The 21566-nt window shown below is 43.5% G+C and overlaps 1 protein-coding gene across 4 annotated transcripts in view; it reads left to right on the forward strand.

The window, feature by feature from the left end:
• GRIA1 (glutamate ionotropic receptor AMPA type subunit 1) overlaps positions 1–21566 on the forward strand; it is a gene marked incomplete at both ends in the record, with an annotated part of 124785 nt that overhangs the window by 90698 nt on the left and 12521 nt on the right. For all 4 annotated transcript variants that reach the window (XM_084268752.1, XM_084268751.1, XM_084268753.1 and 1 more), the window contains 2 exons: positions 17408–17606; positions 18094–18341. In XM_084268752.1, the coding sequence (XP_084124878.1) occupies positions 17408–17606; positions 18094–18341 (447 nt within the window). The remainder of the gene's footprint in view (positions 1–17407; positions 17607–18093; positions 18342–21566) is intronic.

Genomic DNA, 21566 nt, shown 5'->3' on the forward strand with positions numbered 1-21566 from the left:
TTGGTTGGTGGGTGAGCATGTGGACAGGTCAAGCACCAAAGCCACCAGACACAACAGGACACTGCTGCAGCTCTCCACAGCCCCGAGAGGCACAGCATGTCTCTGCAGCACTCACACACACATGGGCTTTACATGCAAGCTCATTGGACCAGGAAAACTGTTTGTCATGAGAATGAATTTACAGGCAGTATATGGATTTTCTACATTTACATGCCACAGTGACATCTGAACTGATGCTGTGATAAAAGCAGGCAGCCTGTTTCTTTCTTTCTCATCCTTCCTTGTTTTGGACTTTGTCTCCCTTCTCTTCAAGGGAAATTTCAGCAGAGATACATGTCTCGTGGGTGAACACAGTAGGCGGGAGCTAATTTCCCCCATCCTAGGGTGGCATCAAAACTCAGGGGGCAAGAAGGAGTCACAACTTCATCGGCAAGCGGAGATAACACCGTGTAGCTCAGCACAGGTCCCATGGGATGGCAGGAGGAGGCACCAGCTTGTTGGCTATTGGGTGGCAATTTATCCAAATATTAATAAGCTTGGGATAGTGAGGAAATAAGTGCCTGCAGGGCACTTTCATAGTGTCAGCTTTTATGAATATGTTTTTATCATCTGATCATTGATTAGTAGGAGTCCAGCCGGAGCATTCAGAAAGTCTTCCCAGCAGAGGGAATTTCAGCTTTATCACTGTCTTGTAACACAGCCCTGTGCATTAGGAACAGGTTATTGCCATTTTCATTCTCATTGTTGTTCTTGTCATCATTTTTCTTATTTAGGAAAGAGAATGCCTTCCTCTGGGGACTTTTCAATAGCTAGTTTGTGTTACAAAGACGAGCGTGGAGAGGTGAAAAGCTGAGACTTTGCAGAATAACAGATTTCGAAACATCTTTAATAAAAAGTGTTGGGGAAGGTCAGTGGTTTTGATCTAAATAACAAATTTGTTCTAGCTAAACACGCTTTGAATCACCATATCAAAGAGTTATTTTATAGTGCTTTGAAATAGGAAACAAGAATGATTCTGTCATTTTGTTAATTTGATTGTCCTGATAATGAAAAATACAGTCTCATTGAAGCCAATACTTTTCCATGAAGCACAAGAGCACTTCCTAACTCCAAACACTGGCAAGAAGAGAAAAGTTGAAAAACAGAATATGGGAATGATTCTAACTCCTGGTACCCTGAGTACAGCTCCTTGTGATGGTTGCAAGCGGAGGGGAACAGTTCTTTGAGATGTGAAAGCAAGGAGGAAGCAGGAGAGTGAGAATTTCCGTAGGATGTTGTTGTACAGAAAGGCTCTGAGTGCTCTCCGTATTTCACATGCGTTTTTCACACGAACCTAGTGCAGGATTTCTGTGACATATCACTTAGAAATGAATGCTTGGGAGAATGACATTGTGGGCAGGTGGGGATCTGCTCTACTCCAATATATTTCCTATAAATTGCTTCTAAACTTATCACTACGATCTCAGCATCTCCCCAGTAAAGTATTAACCAACATAAATAGCTTCTGTTATACATCTGTTCTGTCATTCTCTCCCCAGCAGAAAGGAGCAAGTGCAGGGGTGTATTTTGTTTTTGTAGAGGTTTTGGTTTGTTTATTTCAGTTTTGTTTTGGGAAGGAGTAGGGGAAATTTGTCTGGAGGTTTAGGGTTTGTTTTTTTTTTCCAGAGCATGTTTGTTTTAAGTGCATATGCCACTATGTATTTATCATAAAAAAATGTAGGATCAAAACCGCAGACACATCACTCAGCACAGCAGGTGGTGAGGTTTGCAGCAGCTCCTTGCTCTTGTAAATGTGTGTTCCTCAGTCTCAGACCAGTCCCCAGGGAACTTCAGTCCCCTACAGAGACAAAAATTTGCTTTTGAAGGGAAGTGGCGTCCTTTGTAAGGACAGTCTTACTAGTCAGAATGTTACTTGGGCTTTTAAGTATGCTGGTCACAACCTACCAAGCACTTTAAAGACACACTGTGAATGTGACCTGCAGATGGCCAAGACCAAGTGTAGCTGTGGGTTATGTGCTCATAGCCTCTTCTCCTGAGGAGTAAGGCCACTGGGCAAGAGGTCAACTGGCATCTTTGAAGCTCCTGAAGCCTTTGTGTGGGCATAGGCTGGATGAGTGTGATGAAGGCCAGGCAGTAACCAGTCCTGGGGAGTCTCAGCCATAGCTCGTGGCAGCCTTTGGATGCTGCAACATGACTAAATTGTAGGTACATAGCTTCAAACAAAGAAGGCTGTGACCTCTTGGACATTTCCCCCTGGAGTGTGTGTCCCCCTTCCTCATCATCACTGACTACTGGCCCCGCTGGATGTGGTTCAGTCACCACCATGAGAACTAATAAGTCCTGGTCAAGGTGAGATGGTCCCTGTCATTGCCCTTAAAGTCTGTGCTTTCAGAGTACTGGCTGATACACAGCAGAATGGGGAGAAGCAATATTTTGGAGTTGTGAGTAGTTTCACACACATAGTAATGGGCAAAAATCAGCGAAGGCTGAAACAGGCCATAAACCATTAGGCTTTGCAAAGTGCCACCTTAACTTCAGAAAACAGTCATGAAATTGCAAAAGCACTCGTTAAATGTGAAATACAGACCCAGAAAGGAGATTCTCAGAGCAAGTATCAGAGGTAATAAATATCCTGCAGCCAGTAGCAGGCGCCTGCAGCAAGAGAAATATGAGGTAAATATGACTCACATGGTACTGTTTTTCTGAAGTGTAATTTGTTAAATTGTCTTTAGACTTTAAAATAATCCCAGTGTGTAGCAGGCATGCAGAGTGGGACCTTGCTAACATCCAGCATGTTGTTGCCGTTCCCTGCTCAGGACAGACCCAAGGCCTTTAAGAAGGACCTATGGGATGTCTGTCTGTGCTTCCTGACCTCCTCAGCAACAAAATGAGGCATTTCAGTTTTTCATACACTTCATCATTTTCCTAGAAAATTAATTCATAGAGTCATAGAATGGTTTGAGTTGGAAGAGACCCAAAGATCATCTGGTTCCAGCCCCCTGCCATGGGCAGGGACACCCTCCACTTGCCCAGAGTGCCTAAAGCCCCATCCAGCCTGTCCTTGAACACTGCCAAGGATCCAGGGGCAGCCACAGGTTCTCTGGGTAACCTGTGGTAGAGTCTCGCTACCCCCACGGGGAAAAATTTCTTCCTAATATCTAATCTAAATTGCAGAGCAATCACCCAGACAGTTCTTTATCCATCGAGTGGTCCATCCATCAAATCCATGTCTCTCCAATTTGGAGACATAGATGTCATGCAGGACAGCATCAAATGCTTTGCATTTTGCATCCACCAAGCCCAGGTAGATGACGTCAGCTGCTCTTCCTTTATCCACCAACACTGTAACCCCATCCTAGAATGCCACCAAATTTGGCACGGTTTGCCCTTCATGAAGCCAGGATGGCTGTTGCCAGTTACCTCCTTATTTTCTGCATGCCTTAGCATAGTTTCCAGGAGGATTTCTGATCTTGCCTGGCACAGAGGTGAGACTGACCAACCTGTAGTTCCCCAGGTCTTTATTTGATAGTTGTGAAAAGTATAAAGTAGGGAGAAAAATATATATTTTTGTTGTCAGCTTCCCATCTTGATCTTCTATTTTTTTTTAATCTTAAAATCTGTTGCTTCATATGTTTTGAGCCCAGAAGAGACTTCCTTTATGTTGGAGACTATTAAATTTAATCCAGTTACTCTTCCTGTGACTCAGAAAACTTATGTTTGACTAAAATTAAATACATTTGGCTAAAATATATCTTCCAGAAAGGCATTTGTTCTTCCGGTGAAGATACTGTGAGATAGAATGTACCATGGAATAGAATATACACAGTTTCTCTCAGCTGAGTGATTACAGGAGTCTTGTCCCCACTGGAGTTTGACAGAAGGATAACTATCACACAGTATCACTCAGTAGATAAAACCATCCTTTGTGCCCTGCCAGAGAGGAATTAGACATCTCTAGAAGTAAACCTATTTTCATGGGAGCTCTCTTTATACTGTGTTGTGGAAACAAAACACATGTATTTTGGATTCAGATCAAAACAGACTGTGAGTAGATGGGAAATGTGTAGTCATATAATGAGAGGATAGGTTGTCATGTCACAGCACCTGGACAACACAGCTTGAAATTGCTCATTATAATCTGCATGACTGAGAACAGAGCTGGAGACAACCTAGTCAACATGCACTGGAAGTGAAATGGTGAATGAAGCTTTCATTGCAACCTTCATCTGGAGAGAGATGGGCTTGAACAGGGACATTTCAAGAACATCAGCAGGAATATATTCTGTGCTGGTCTGTGCAAGGTGTGATAGGGCAGCACTGCTGGAAGATGGTTGGCCCGTAGTGGTGATGCTTGAAGACTGTGGGTGCATATTTCATGTGGGGAGACATGGTGCAAAAAGCAATCCACCTTTTGTCTGACTTGTGATGGAGAGTTGAGGAGGTCTTAACTTGCCTGCAGACTCCAGACCTGGAGCCAGCGCAAGTTGCAGCAGGATGTGCCAAGCAGTGACCTCCTGGCTGGGGGTAACATGTTGCTTAGGGAGGTCTGCACGCAGGGATGATGAATGAATGTGCTCTGAGGTGGGGAGGAGAGGTGTAAATGCTGGCTGCTCTCCAGTCAGTAGATACAATCTGTAATTTATAGGTATCTTGTGCACATCGTTATTTGTTTTTAGTGACATGGAAACAGCGCGCTCCAGCTGATCTATGTAGTGTGTAGCTGGGCTTGTATTTCACTAAGCTCCTTGCAGTTTTCTGTTGCACTCAGGCATAGCAGTTTGTGGAAGAGCAAGTACAGTATTTATTAAGTACCTGTAATTAACGCTGAACATTCTCTTCAGCTATTTTTCCTGTTTATTTACATTCCTTTTTAGATCAATTGAAAAAAAAAATCACTTCAGCCAAAGAGCCAGTGGAAATAACAGCAAAATTGCTCCACAAGTTGTTGAGGGTTTTTTCTTTTTCCCAAACTAGCCTCTTGAGATCTTGAAATATAGCAGCACTTTTCAATTTCATCAAGATGTTCCTACTACTGAAAGATTTTATCTAGTTTTAGAGAAGACCTAAATCACAAATTGTTTAGGACAAAAAAATTCTTGGGTTTTTTTTTTTTTTTTTTCAGTGAGAGGTTTGATTTGGGTTGTTTCAGGGGAATTATTTCTGTTCTGTCCTTTGTTAACTTACATTTGCAGGGTACTTACTTATTTTGCTAAAAATTCAGAATTAGGGAAATTAGAGGCAGCTGCATTTACAATTAAAAAGATTTTAATTCCTTCCTGAAAGGAAGGCTGAGCCTTGGTGTTTATTTTGCGACTCTTCTTGATTTCAGTAGGCGTCTTCTCTGACACTCCAAGCATCTGCCTGTCTTTCTGGCCTGATGCTCAGTTCTGGTGACGTCCTTCCCATTATAACCTTAAACAGAACTTAACATGCCCTGGAGAGTCACTGGAGAGCTGTGCAAGCTCTCCCAAGGCAGGAGTGTCACAAGCAATGAGGAAAGACTTATGCTTCTGTTTTTTTCCTGGCACTGTTTGCACTGGGAAGTCTGGAGGTGATGGAGTGGAGCTCACTGTCTGGGCTTGCTGAAGCCTTTTTGGGGACATGGGAGACAGTGTGCTCGCTCCTGCAGACCAGCTTGCTCGCAGCCAGCTAGATTCACTGCTGGGACTTGACAAAAGGGCATATTCTTGCAATGAAGAAGCAGTTTGTTGTCTCCTTGGGGAGCATGTGCAACCTGCAGCTCATGCTGGGGCTGCCCTTGGGGAACAAGGCAGCCAAAACAGCCTGGAGGCAAGGGTGGATCAGCATCCCTGCTACTCCTGCTCCATTGTGGCCTGAATCTGGAATCTTTGTGCATGGGGACAAAGCTCAGGACTGTTTATTTTTGGCAGTTTACTTCAATGGGTTGAGCTGAGGAACAGAAGTAAAAAATTAGGATTTCAACTGCTGCAAAAGTCTTCTTTCCTTCTAAAAGTGTACCAAATGGTTTTGCAATTATCTCTACTTGGCAAAGTTAATTATGTCCAGGGAGAGGAAATTCAGGTCGCAGGGTAACAGTAGTACTTGCAAATCACCAGGAACCCATGAACACACTTATTTCTGAAATGCACTTAACCAGGGAAAGTGACTCACCAGAGGAGCAGCTTGACAAATCACACAGTATCTACCTAAACAGCCCGCTTTGGAGCTTGCACACTTCCATGGCAACCAAAATGTGGCAGCCAGGGGAGAATGGAAATTCTTTGAAAATAGTCATCCTTGCTGCCCTCTTCATTTGGAAAAATGCTGAGGGATACAGAGGACTCAGAAGAAGGAAATGATCACCTGAGAGAATATTGTTGGGAAAATGTAATTTCATCTGTACAGGAAAAATGAGTTTTTTGGATCGCCACGCTCTGCCATCTGAGAAGTTCTCAGTGCTGCAGAGGTAATGAATTTTACCCCCATGGATCTGTGAGCCACTTTCTCAGGGTGGTTCCCCTATCAGGAACATACACTCTTCCACAGCTCTGACTTCAGGGCCTTTATCAGTGAGGTTGTGGGGGGGACAGCATGACATTTGCTGAAAGTCCCCTGCATTGAGTGGCAGATTTACTGATCGTTCTACCAGCTGTGTTTAAAATAAGTAGTCAAACACTTGATTCAAAAGCAGATGTGTTAAACTAAAAATATATTTGCAATCGCTTTCTTCAGGACTAAATAAATGTTTCTCATATTTTTGATTGATAACAAAGTTAAAAATAGCAGGGGGGGAAGAGCATTGCCTAGCTTTTATAATCTATTGGGAAGTTTTATTGGGACATCTGCGATGTGGATATAGCACGTGCTGCGTGTGTTTCTAGAGCTGGGCACTGGCTCAGGACCATGAGTCGTGGTAGGATCTGTAGGGGTACCTCTGAGCTACAGAGCCCTCTCCATGAGTCTGGCAGGAGACCCTCTGAGGCTCTGGGGACTCCCTATTACACTGTACTCCAACTTGCCAATTTTCAATCAGTAAGGGAAACACACTTTCTCCTTTCATTCTCTTCCCTCTTGATAACCTGTTATCCCCCAGCAGTTGGCTCAGCTGGGGTCTGACATCCTCCGTGCTGCAGTCAGGACTGTGTATGGTTGAGTCTTCCTAATAGCTGGGTCAATTGCCAAGTGTTTTTGTTGAAGAATAAGGGTTGTGAGGAGCTGAATGACCTCCATCTCCCTGAAGTGGTGTCCCCTGCAAGGCCGCCTGTCACACACTGCTTTAATGTTGGCACTCCAGAAAAATATTGTAGCTAAGATGGGAAGCCCTGAGCATATTTTCACAGGGAAGCCCTGCTTAAATAACTTCCATATGCTGTACATCACTTTTATCAGCACTAAGATATCATGTGCATGCTGTCTGGATACACAGTTGAATGAGCATTGAATTCCCCACTTCAAATCGTTCTGGCTCACAACACACAGAGCATCCACAGCTGCTCTTCACTGGTTCAATCCCCAGAGCTGACCAAAACCTCATGGCCTTCCTTCCACAGCCAGACTCAGAGTACTTCTCTCATGACACTAAAGTTTGGGATTTATTGTAGTCATTCTGCTTTTGTCCCAGATTTCTTCCTAATTGGCTGTCCTGTTAAATGGTGAGGGACAATACCCCCTTTTCACCAGAAGTTCAGGAATATGCACATACAGCAAGCAGTGCCCACTGTAACTCTTCAAAACAGATATCAGGCATAGGCAAACCTATTAAAGTATGATAGAGGTGTCAGATTGTTCACTGCAAAAGGCTTGATGAAGCTGAGTAACTGGGAAAAGCAAAATGTGGGCCACCCTATGAAACAGGGACAAAAGCCTTGTTGTGCTTGGACAGGCTCTGGAGTTGGAGACAGCAGAACATGGAGTCCTTTGAAGTCCTCTATGATGGCTTCTTGGTCTTCCTTCCATTTTCACTTGGATCAAAGGAGCCAAGTGACAGCTAGGGGCCACCTGATTCCTACCATCAAATGGTAGGAAAGGGCATACAGCTGGCGTACACGCCCCTCTCTTTAAGCAGCAGCATACTTCATGGCATTCAATCTATTTAATAAAACCATCCAGTAATTCTGATTAATGCCTACCCAGAAGAGTTGCTGCTTACCCTTAGATCCAAAGGCCAAGCAGCAATAATCCAATCATGGTAATCATAACTTACTACTTTGATCTTCAGATAAAAGAGCCTATAGAAGTGCAAAAGTGTTACATCACCGTTATTTGGACAACTTCAAAGCATGTTATATACACTAATGAATTCTCCCATCACAGTCTGATGAGAAATAATAGGAAGCAAATGTGTGAGCAGAGGAGTAGAAAGGAAGAGAGGAGAAGATGAGTCCTTGTGGTGAAAGGGAAAAGCAGTAAAAATAAGTACCTGTACAACATAGATAAATGTGAGATGTGATGAGGGGTCCATGAGGGCCCAGATGCCAGAGTCAAAGGATGCTCTACCTGTAGGAGGAATTTTCTCTTCTCTCCTGTTTCCTGAAACTCTCCAGGAGAATCATGATCTTGGGCTGCAGAGTGGCAGAGGGAGGGAGCAGCTTCTTATCTCAGCAGTGCTTCCAAAGCCTTCAAAAAGGAAAAGGAGAAAAAAAAAATCACCAAATGGATCTTAGCAGGTGAAACAGGGGCAGCAGAAACACTAAATATGTTTTCCTTTCACAGTTGGGGGGTTTTAATGTTAAAAGACAGGCACTTCTGAGCACAGAAAGTTCTAAAAAACACTGGCTGGAGAGACCAGACTCATTCCTCATCACTTCTACAAGGGATACAGTACATCCTTGGGGAAAAAGAAAGGCTCAAAAGTGAAAGTAGAGAAAGTGTGACTTGTACAGTCTTGTGAGGGATCACATTTTAAATTGGAAATGAGAAAAATAAGGGAATAATTGCTCAAAGTTAAAATCTTCCAGTGCAGAAAATGTTCTCCTCCCAGAAAAGCCCTTTCTCTCATCAGATTGGGAAATCTGACAGAAGACAGACCAGAAAAACAGAGCAAAAGGAACCAAGGCAAGCCACCCTTGAAGAAGTCTGAACTAGGTTATTATAACATTGCCCAGAAGTCTCAGAAACGGAGTTCTAAATTGTAAGCACATGTAGATGACTGAAGGGGATCTTGGAAAAATGAAGAACTGGTAGCATTTAATCCAAAATATATTAAATCTTGGGGGGGGGGGGGGGGGGTGGGAAAGCTTTTTAGTCAAGCAGACTTTGAAGAAGAGAGTGGCAGCATATGAAATCTAGCAACACAGGGAAGGACATTAGCACAACGAGCCATTGTTTAAAAAGAAGGATCAGCGCCATTAAATCTGGGGCCACCTGAGGTTGAGGAAGTTCCTGAGTAATGAATCTCCTGGGGCACTCCAGCTTCTGACAAAATTTGATGCTTGTCACCTTGTGAGTTTTTCTCGGCAAAGCGAACAAATGTCACCAAAGTGAGAAAAATACACAGAGAGCCTTTTTTACAGCGAAATACGCGCTCAAAGGCATGACAAGAGTCAGGGTTTTTTCCTTGTAGAAGCAGCTGGCACAACTGCAGAAGAGGGATGACTCTGCCTTTCACTAGAGCTGCCGAGCAGCCCTACGTGGCCACGTGTTTCTAAGCAAATTCCTATCTAAACACTCATCCCTTAAACTACATGGAGAGACACACTCTGCCTGTACTTAAGAAGATGACTATTTATTTCTTTGGCTCTATCTGTTCTGCCTTTCAACCACACTAATTATTTCTTTGGGTTCCTCTACCCTGGACTTTCCTTTACAATGCTTTTTTTTAGCAGCCCTCTGGAAGAGTTGGGTGTATTATCCTGCAGTTTTAAGAAGCCTTTCTCCTCAGCAGCCAGTTCTGACTGCTCAGGGATAGTGGCTCCCTCAAGTGAAGGGCGTACCACAGTTCTGCAGTTCTGCTCTGTAGGAGTGTTTTCATACCATGGGTGGTATGTGGGTCCTGCTGAAATTTAGGAGGGTTGGTTGCTCATGTCAGGCCGTGCTTCCTTGGCATCTAGTGCTTCCAACACCATAGTTCGTTAGTGAGTTGTGTTGGTTGCGTGTCAGTGGGCTGTGTTATGTGGCCGCTGAGGACCACAGGAAGCCACATCCTGCAGCCTTCTATTGAGTACATTAATTACCCCCTGCGTAGCTGGGCTTGTTTGATGCTGCCTCTGCCTGCTGGGATTGTCTCAGGAAAGAGAAGCAGGCACAAAAGCAACTCAGGTAAATTCCACCTGGTGACCAATGCTTCAGGCCACTGTCCCAGGTAAAGTTGATAAATGTGATTCATCCTCTTCTCCCACAGCTGGGGACTGAATTAGAGAGATGAAGTAAGCTACCCTGGATCCCATGAAGTGGCAAGGCGTCCCAAGGAACAAAAAAAAAGAGCTCTTGCATGCTAGTTCTCTGGTTAGGCCATTAGGTACCTCTTGCCTGTCAAAATGCTAAGTGAATGCCTTGAAAACAGCACGTAGCTGCTCCATGTAGTCATGCTTATACTTAGCACTGCAGCAATCCAAGCTCCAATGACTGGAGAACCACAAGTGGCATGATGCATTTCTGACTAAGCAGGAAAACTCATTTTAGAAAGAGGTTTTGCCCATTAAAGGGAAACTGAAGAAAGAAGTGCCAATGTATTCTGCAAAAGAAGAGATGAAACGGTAGGAGAGGGACTGTATACTGATAGACTGCTGTCCAAGGCCATTATCTTGGGCAGAAAAAAACAGTAAATAAACTGTGACTTGTAATTGAGGCCTCACAGATACACATCCCTCGCTGAATCTGGGAGATTCTGCATATTTGCAGACAATATGTTCAGTTGTTGCAATATTTACACAACAAGTGACACCAAGCCCCCTCCTTAAAAGGACTTCTGTTGGGATGTTACAATCCATATTGCCTCCTTCCAGTGCGTTGGCTTTAGGGTCTGGATGAGCTGGCATGGTTTGCCTGAAAAGATGAGAAAGAGCAGATCTCCAGCCTAAATACATAAGTTAGTAAGTTCTCAAATTCTTTTCTTCTTTTTCTTGAAACAAAAATTAGAAAAAGAGAGAGACAGAATGGACCTCCCACTACCTGTGCACCCTCAGCTTTCCTACCCTGTGTTGATGTTACCCACAGGGAACCAAAATACACACCTGTTACCTATGTAGAAAAATTGTGAGGGGACCAAAGGAAGAACCTGTACCCCAGGGAGAGGTAAATGAAAAAATCAATAGAAAACATTCTTGCTTCTGTGTTTATAAGGGCTGTCTTAACACTCATGTTAAAGTCCAGCACTGCAGTCAGGACTCCAGACTCTTGTACCAGGAGGTTGGGTTCAATAGTAAGTAAATGCAAACTAATAATGTCAAGAAAATTAATCATACAGCATGGACAGAGAAACATTCATTATAATCACTCCAGTCTCATGGCAAATCATTGGTAACTCATTCAAAACTACCCATGGCATAGTAGAGTGTAAGAAGATAAGAGCTTTGCAGTATGTGTGTGGTGGATGCAGAGAGCTGTTCCCATCTCCACAGCCCCATGCTGAGTTTGTTCCTCTATCTGTGACTATACTCAGACTTCTCGAGCAAATCTGGGGTTCGTGTCAGGGTCGGAGATGAAATGTTGGGACCAATCATGGCAGATGGTCTGTGACATAAAAAAAAAAAAAACAAAAAGAAAAGCTCATTTACACTGACAGAGTTTAATGTTGAAAATATCTTTAAAATGAGAGCAAAACTGGAGCAAAATGTTTGCAACTAATCCCCTACTAAGACAGCCTTCAGATAGACCCATGAAATTATTGAGAGTCAGTATCAAATTAGCAGAGTAGTGTCAGAGATCAGAGGATCTGTGTGGGTAGAGGACCAAAAGTGGGTTTGACCCACAATCAGTAGAACAAGCACAGAAGAGCTTTTCTTTCAACAGTTTTGCATAAATTCATTCAGTGACAAATATGTCAGTTGACTAAGTGAGCCTTTATTAGAATTGAATTTAGCAGCAGATCTGGGAAATCCTCCCAGAGCAACTATGGCTTTAGAATCCCAGATTTGCAGTTCTAATTAAAACACTGTCAGTTTAGGTGTAATTCTCCATAAGAAATGGATTTGGGGAGGGGGAAGGGAGAAGTGGGAGAGAACCAAGATGCTGCTTGAGCAGTTTTCCAACAAGATTTGCTTTGTATATTTTCTGGTGAACTTGTTAATGTTTTTTTGAAAAACATATGATGCTCTTCTAATAAGATAGCAAAGCAAAGGCAAAGTCCTGATGGCTTTTCCTACCTTCCATAAGGGGTAAGATCAAAGAGTGAATTGTTTGATCAAGGATTGTATTTTGTTTTCAGAAATAAGATGTTATAGCTGCATGTGTTTCTTTTTTTCCTGTGAAGAATCCATCACTGCTAAGGCTGGAGCATTAAAAAAAAATCACTTCATGGGAACAAAGGGAACTTACAATTTTTTTCTGTTTTCTACTGGCAAAATGCAATTACTTTTGTGAGAAAAGGTAAAAACAAAAGCCATCTAAGTGAGAAAATCAAAATTATTAATTTCAATTTGGTCATCTGCAGTTTTTCCATTAGACAGATATAAAATAGTACATTCCAGAATTAGTTTTTAAATTATACATGTGGTAGGTGAGGGCTTAATGTATTATAAAAGCTGAAATAGAATTATTTGTAATGAGAAAGCAGAAACAAAATTGTTTACTGTGTTAAAATTATACCTTTTAGCCTTTCAGAAATGAAACATTAGTAACAGAAAAATGCAAAGCTTGGATGGACCCAAACCAGCTATATTCAGAATGCTACTTTTAGAGGACATTTACAACCATTATCTTTTCGTTCCAATTGAGAATATTAAGGTTTCATTTACAATTTCAGAATTTTCCACAGCCCTGAAATTCTGCTTCCCAGCCAGCTCTAATTTTAAGTAGATTTTGCACTGTGGATAATGAGGGCAGAGTATTTACTACATACTCCTGCAAGGGTGATGCTGGAAAGGAGCGCTCTGTTCTTGCTACTGTTCTGGCGGGGGGCAGGCAGGACCCCAAGTCAGGGAGAGGATGGGGTGGGTGATTTTAGTCAGCACAGGCAAGGCTAGGAGAAGAAATATCTTAATTTGGATTGTGTAAGAAGAGTGTAGATGCAGAAGTAATAGTATATGTTGAGAAATGTGCAGTCTAGTCTGTCTAGCCATTTTATCCCTTTCCACATCCCAGAATTATCCTTTCATTAAAGCCTCTTTCACTGTTGTCCTTGCTTAGTTTATTCTGTTTTTTTAGGTCCTGCTATTTGCAAGTATTACTATGATAATGAATGTGAATAAATCCAGAGGTCAAATAGACAAATCCAAACATCTAAACCTTAGCATGTCTCTAAAGCACTAACCAGTGTGCTCCATGCCACCTTAGCTCTGCAGAGGACTGAGTCACTAACTTGTTTCCACACAGCAGAGGGCTCATTGCCTTCATGTTATGCTTGAACAGCAATGGGGACATGTAAATTCTCAATGCAAGAGGATTTTAAACCCCATCCTGCCCATTAGTGAAGAGAAATTAACTTTACTAGAGCTCAAGCTACAGAACATTTGTTAGTGAAGTGGAAGGTCATTTTTTGTTATCTGCTGTGGAGGGAGATTATCAAAACCTCAAAGTGACTTAACAGAACAAGGTGTATCTACTCCTCTGTGACTGCTTTTACTAGAGCATAAACATAACTCTTAAGTCCCACTGGCTTTTGACCAGGCTTTTAGCTCCCAAGTATTGAAGTCACTTGTAGAGATGGGACATTATCTCCTAAATTACAAAGACACTTTTGCAAATGTGTCCCGTGACAGTAGCGCTGCTGCTGTACCTCTTGGTCTATGGAAGCAGCAGAACAAGATGGTAATGGATATTGTCTTTCCAACCACTTGCTTCTGGTAAGAAGTAACAGGCATTGGCTCAAAATCTAATCCAGAGAAATCCAACTTGTCCTGTCTAACCTGTGTTCAGCCATAGGGATGTCACATGGGATCACATCTGCCTGTGTGATGATTCATCATGACTATTACTGTGTTCCTTATTGTATTGCACAAGCCTCTAAGAACCTTCATCACTGCCAGTGCTCCCTTGTGTTGGATGCTGCACAACCATGGAGCAAAAGGATGATGTCCTGTAGAGCCCATATGCTGCTTTCTCTGCTGTGTGCTTACAGCAGTTTAGATTCACAGCTTCTAGCTCCATGTCAGCCTTGCAGTGAGGGCAAACGTTCCCCATTAGCAGTGTCTGCTATACAGTCATACACATGGAGCCCACACCATACACAGGAAGCCCTCATGACTCTAACAGTTGCAGCAAGCCATTTATCTCCTCTTCTTCCCTCCACTGCCTTTGAAAGTGAGCACCATCCTCCTCTTAGCATCTCACGTGATGAGGAGAAATGACCCCAGTATCATCAGCAAAGAGCCCAGATGAGACTGGTGCATGATACAGATGTGCATCCTGTCCTGTCTGGCTCCCACTGGAAAGAAGTGACTCTTCCTTCTCCTTTTTTCCCCAGCCCTGCTCCTTACCTCCCAGACTCAATACCCCATAGTTACTTTTTCATGCTGTCAATGCCAAGTGCGGAGCTGGGAAGCATAAGCCATCTGCAGCTGACAGCAGGCAGCTCCCATGGGATAAGCCAGTAATGAATATCACCAGGATGTCGAGGGTCTAGAGGCAGGAATCTGGCTGACTGCCGCTGAAGGGATTGAAACAAGTCACAGAAATATCCCAGCTTCGTCAGGAAGGAAAGGCTGTATAATTTGCAGCTGGAGATGAATGTGATTATTTGCCATGCAAATGGATTTTGCCAGCTCAAAGTGGGCTTCTTCAGCAGAGATTGTTGTATTTGACATTATCCGGTTACTTTTGTTTAATGCCTCTGTGCCTCTTCTGAGCGCTTCCTTCCCTGAGCACACATCACCCAGACTAATTAAAGACAGGTATTTTTTTTCCTCTTTGCATCAATCTGAAGGCATGTGAGCTGACTCCATAGCTGCCTCCCTCCCCAATCCCTCTCCAAATATGAAGCAAAGGGTAAAGTTGTTTGTGCTGACAGTGCTGCAGGCTGAATGTCCTCAGGGATGGTCACATTAATCTCACCTAATTTAGCTACTTAAAAATCATCTGTTTAGTCCAATCTAGTCATCCCAGTTCCTTCAAAACTCAGTAGAGGGAGGTCTGCAGAAGGACCTCCTCCCAAGCTGAGATTGATGAGATGAATCATTCCTGGAGGTCCCTATTCATGTCCAGAGGTTGTTCGGTGATTACTTCTCTCTTAGTTCAAGACAGGGTAGAAGAACAGTGCCTTCTCACCTGCCATTTCCACAGCATCCAGCACTCCCAAAACAGACCTCTGATCCCTCTCTCTGATGAGCAGTGATGGGGATGCATAAGCAGAAAGCAATCTAGGTAGAGGGACAGTCAGTCTGCTCAGCCTTGTCGGTGCAGTTGGCAGCAAAGGAGGAAATTTGAGATGCTGCAGGGTAGGGTAACCAGCATTTAGTTTATGGTTGGAAACCATGCCCAAAAAAACCCCTCTTGTCATACCCTTCCTGCTTTTTAAGATGTGGATGAATAAGAAAATAATTGGTGAACTCCTGACTGTATTACTTTGGAGATGGGTCCTGTAAACTTCCCTGAACGACCTTGAAAGTTGGATCCTTCAAAGTCATTCACTGAACTTGGGTTTACGATGAGATGCCCTTTGCTGCCCAGTTTCAGAAAAGCCCATGGAAGTAAAAACAAAGGAAAGGGCGAAGACTCTGCTCTGAAATTCAGCCCCTGTACAGAGGAAAGCCCAACCCATCTCTAACCATAGCAGTCCTTTCAGTCACACATCTGTAAAATACACCACTTGTCCTCTCTGTGGCTGCAGTCCCTTGCAGCCATGCTTCCTGCAGTTTCTCTCTGCCATGGGTGAAAACAGTTGTGATCCAGGAGCGCGGGGCTGACAGCGTGTGTGGTGGGATGGGTCTTATTTCCACACATTAAGATGTGTGCTTTCCGCTCTGCCCCGTGCGCCGCGTGTGTGGGAGCTCAGCCGCTGCTCCTGCTCGCTGCTGGGAAATGATCTCAAAGAGTGTTGACTAAAGAGATGTCAGGGTGGGTTGATGTAAACGGGGAGGTGATGTGATGTCTGCAGGAACAGCTCCTCTCACATCAGCAGCGTTTAAAACCAGGCTGGACACACTGGAAGGGTGTAACCTGGGCAAGTCGTGCAGCTCATAGGCTGATGGGGTTAGTCCTTTTTTCAGCTGTAATTTCAGTGTGTTTTTCCCCTCGATGGAAGATGCAGGTTGGTCTGCCAAGTTGTGTTAAACCAAGGGTAAACAATGGCTGCTGGACCCAAGGCTTCATGCAGACACAGACATGGGGTGGCACTCACTGTCATGAGCTGTCCAGTGTCCCGGGCTCGACCAGGATATCCCTGATAAACCATATTTCTGTGGAGTGACTCAGGTCAGCAGAAAGAAAACGCTGAGATACTGTCTGCCACAGAGAAATAAACTGTGTTTCTCACAGGCAGGTCCTCCCTAGTCAGACTGTCTGGCTTTATAAAAGAGCATTGTGAGTTACCTTCTGTCTGGGACAGTGCTCTGCATCTAGAAAAGGAGCATATAAATTATTTAGAATGCATGAATACTGACATCACCCTAAAAATATCTCTCACTCTTAAAAATTATTTGAAAAGATTTTAATATAAATTAGTGCCTGCTTGACTTATTTGCCTCTGTAGCTATCCAATGGCTACAGATAATTGGCTATTTGATTGCAACAAGTGCAAAACACCTAGTTTTTAAGGCATTATTATGAGCATCTTGTCTAACCGTCTGCTGAATACAAAACAGAGAATGTCAGTAGGCAAATGATTCATTAAGGCCATAGCTCCTCTCTGAGCTTCAATATGCCTCGTGGAAAAACAGAGTTCTGGGCTTTAAACTTCAAGTGATGGAAGAAATGACCTAGGGATCCCAGCTGGTCTGTCTGTCTGATCTGGCTCCATGATGGTGCTCCTTCCCACTGTGGGTACATGCCACAGCGCAGACATCACCTGAGCTGCTGTTTCGATGGCATTTCCCTGCACACCTAAACCTTCCTGGTAGTTTTCTGCACCTCTCGTTATTAATATTATTCTATATTCTGAAAGGAATTTAAATTCAAAGCAGATTCCATCAGTTTATTGCCTTTTTTTTTTCCTGTTGGATTTTTTGTTTCCTCTCTAATTACCTTGAAACTTTGAAAAGTAGACTGAGAACTGAGACAGACCTTTGGCTTCCCAGGATGTGGTTGGAGACTGTGACTTAGAGTAAATGCCCAGGTAAATGATGGGCCTGTAAGGGTGAGCTTCACCTTTTGGACTTTCACACTCCTCCTGTCTGACTCTCCCCTCTGTGTCCAGGTCTCTCTCCGGCCGCATAGTCGGTGGCGTCTGGTGGTTCTTCACCTTGATCATCATATCCTCCTACACAGCTAACCTGGCTGCCTTCCTCACTGTGGAAAGGATGGTTTCTCCTATCGAGAGTGCAGAGGACTTGGCCAAGCAGACAGAAATCGCCTATGGGACCCTGGAAGCTGGTTCTACTAAAGAATTTTTCAGGGTAAAAAGGAAACTTTAATGCAAGTGTTTTGATTAGCCCCTTGTTTGACAAGTCCTTCAGACCCATCCTCTCTCACCCTCAGCTCAGTTCTGGATTTTATTCTTGCTTCTCCTGCTGCGTTAAGACCTGCTGAGCTTGTCCTTAGAACAGCAAAATTCTGGGTTTCCCTGTGCTGCCTAGAAGGCTGGTGGTACCCCACTGCATGTAATACTCTGCAATTCTAAACACAGATATGGAATATCCTTGTGTTACCAAGGAGTTACTCTGAGCATCTCCAAACAAAACCATCTCCCAATTTCCAGCTTGGTTTTCCTTTGTTTTGATCAGCAAAGTCATTTGCCACATACAAATAACCTACTGATGTGGTATAGAAATGGCAGGAAGTTCATTAACATCCCATTACTCCTCATCCAATATGTGGGTATGTGTTGTGTCCAAACTGAAACCTCTGTTAATGCTTCTCTTGGGTTTCTGCTGTCCTGTGCAGCGATCCAAAATAGCAGTGTTTGAGAAGATGTGGACGTACATGAAGTCAGCCGAACCCTCCGTTTTTGTGAGGACGACAGAAGAGGGGATGATCCGGGTGAGGAAGTCAAAAGGGAAGTATGCTTACCTCTTGGAGTCCACGATGAATGAGTACATCGAGCAGCGGAAGCCCTGTGACACCATGAAGGTGGGAGGTAACTTGGACTCCAAAGGCTATGGCATTGCAACGCCAAAGGGGTCTGCACTGAGGTAAATAGCTTGGATTTGCTTTCTTTTGCCAAACCACCCAGCAAATCAATGTATGCACACAGTTCAATCTCCATTGCCATGTTAATCACAAAAGCTTTGGGCATGGAGGTGGGAGAGATGGAGGGAAAAGGATGTGTAAACTCAGCATGATGTGCAGGGAAGTAAAATGCCCAGGTCCCATTGGGCAGCAATGGGAACATCTAATTATTCAAGCCCTGCGTTTGGAAACTGGATCCTGGCTGATCCTCTTGCTATGAATGTCTGCTGTATTAGATGATGGCGGGGGACCTGCTGTGGTGTAACCATTGGTTTCACAGAGCATTATCCCGATGGGAAGTTCATCCTGTGCCATGTGAACCGCACAGCTTTGCAGAGTATGGTATTACCCTGGCTTGGACCCATGCTTGCAGAGGGAGTTCTCATGGGGAAAGCATTTTGGTATTTCCTAAAATGAAATGCTGTTAGGGAGAGGTGGGCAGCCAGCTTTGAGAGAGCTCTGCAAAAGGTATGTGCTAAGTCAATTCAGATCCTGGCAAGTGCCAAATTTGTGGCATGTCCAAAGGAGCACAAATCCTGCATTTCTGAGTCCAGACCTGCAACTGCCATGGGCCTTTGCCTACCATCATAAGAAATACCTTCAGAGACCTTCCTTTAAGGAGGAGAACCCTTAGAAAATACAGACCCAGCTCTGAATTAGTAGCAGAGCTTGAGCCTCTCACACAGCCTTACTCCTGGACATGAGCTGCCCCCTGCAAAGTGCATTATGCAAACTGACCTGCTCAGAGCAGCATTACCACAGCAGTGATCAGAGTCATGGAGAGGTGCGGTTCCTTTTGGCAGCAGCCATGTAAGTTCCTCACACTACAGTCACGAGGAATAGGAGTCGTAAGGTTTTAGTGGGACCGAGTCCTCAGAAGCCATAGCTTTAAGGATCAGTGGTCCAACTCAGTTATTAAAGATATTTTGATCAAAATACTTTGACCAAAATCATATGTGTGGCCTTAGACATGCTTGCTAACATAACTCAACACGGGGACCTCCAATTCATGGTCTCTGCATTACTAGAAACCAGCTGAGTGTTCGCTGATGCCTTTGGTCACATAGCTCTAGCCAAAGCCAGCCCAAACAATCAAGGATGTATCAGCTGGTAGCGGATGAGGCCCAATGATTTTGATTATCTGATTTATTAAGTCATCTTAAATTGAATTCAGCACTTCCCATATCAGCAATTGCTGGAGGTACTTTAGAGGAGCTCATGAATGCAGTGCACGTGGTCTGGAGGGCAATTCTTGCACCCAGTGTCATTCAGGCTCTGAAATGACTTGGGACCCTCGAAATGAAGGTGGATATATTCTCACAGCTTTGAGATGTTTTCTGTTGTGCTCTCTCCAGTGTTTGTTTTCAGTCTTGCAAATATGGAAATTAGGATACAGGGCTGATTCTCTTTATTTAATTATTTAAGCATCAATCTTGTATCCTAATTTTGATATTACAAAAGCAAACGAACAGGAACATCCTACCTGTCTTGTAATTGTTGGCATGTGAAGGAGCCATTTATCATACTTACAAGGAAAATAAGCAACAAAAAAAAAAAGAAAATTGCATCAATCAGTTCAATTTTGCAGCACCGAACATCCCTCTGCTAGGCATGATTCCAAAATTTCCTAACATTTCTTTCTGTTCCCTATTTTAAAATCGAAACTGCATGTAGAACAAATTTCTTATGGGCCTAATGGCAAAGGAGGAATGCTTGGTTTTCCATCCAATGGTGTTTCTTCAGAACAGTTGCTGTCAGTTTGTGTCCCATTATGTTTGTTTTGTTCCTGTTGTTTTAATTGTCTTAATCTTAGTAGTTCCCTACAGTCATCACATAGTGTCTGTTTTACCCTTGGGGTCCTGCATGTGAGAAATTGCCCTGAGCAAGGTGACATTCAGGAGGCATCTGTGTAGTACAGCCAGCCTGTCTCTTATTCAGGCTTCATCCTCACTCACTCCCATCCAGATTAAAAGCTCTGAGCCAGGCCTGGGAGCCAGGTCTAACTTAGATTGAGTTTATTTTAGAAGCTGGGCTGCTTTTTGTTGTTTTGTGGGGGTTTCTTTTTTGCTGCAACCTGTCCCTTTGTAGGTAGATCAGTTTTCCTGCATTTAGGATAGCTGATTAGGAAAGGCTCCTAGAAAGGTGCAAATGAGAGTTCACCATTGTTTTTCTTGCTTCTACACAGAAACACAATGCCAGGATATTGCTACAGATGAATGAAAATCCAGGAGTAATTCTGTGTTGTAGCAGGTGCAAACATCTCTCGCAGGCCATCAGCAAGGTTTCATGGGCTGCTAAAAGAGCTTGCTGCTTCCTCCTAGGTGAATCTGGCTCTGAACATCATTTGGCCTCTAGATGTTAAAATTCAGTTGCATGGCTGAGGAGGGCAGTGATGGGAGGGCAGAAATTACACCTTTCAGCACCATCTAGTTCCAGGAGTGATCCTGTCTGACATGAGATAGTCGTGCAGCTGCAATACCCACACATTTACTTGGCAGGAGCTCTCCTCCACAGTTGGACAAAATATCCTAAAGAGGCCAGAAACTAAATTATCCAAAACAGAGGAAAGAAAACCCAGGAAATCCCATGTGAGTCCATACTCGGGGAAATGGGAAGCTTTTGAGATAGAGATCTGGGAGGGCAAATTCTTCAGAGCAGCCATCCTGAGAAAGGATGTCCCTAAAATACAAGTCCTAGGGTTTGTACCTAAACACAAAATGCTCCCTTTTGAAAAAACACATCCTTTCAGGACCCCAGACCTCTCAGTCTTTCATCAAAATGAAGTCAAGATGAAGTGCAGCTTGTTCTGCATAGTCCCCTTGGGCCACAGAGAGAGATAATTAATTGAAATGAAGCTTTCTAGGAAAGATAACACATAACACTTAGCACAAAGCCCCAAAAATCATATGGCTCAGGGAAACTGCATTGCATTTCTTTTGCTAACACCTTGTACCCACATAGAAGCTGCAATGTATTTTGGCTCATTAGTTAACTAATCTTTTGCAGATGGTTCAGACAGCAGAGCACTAATTAACCTGTATTCTGTTTTAGAAAACAGAAATAATTATGATTTACTTAGTGTCAAATTCTTTCTGGAGCTGCACTCACATGCTTCTATTGGCTTTAAAGGCAACCAGAGTTACGCTCTGACCACAGTGCAGTTACAGTAAAAAAGGGGAAATATCCAG

This window comes from Gallinula chloropus, assembly GCF_964237585.1.
Source record: "Gallinula chloropus genome assembly, chromosome: 10".
Classification (NCBI taxonomy): domain Eukaryota; kingdom Metazoa; phylum Chordata; class Aves; order Gruiformes; family Rallidae; genus Gallinula; species Gallinula chloropus.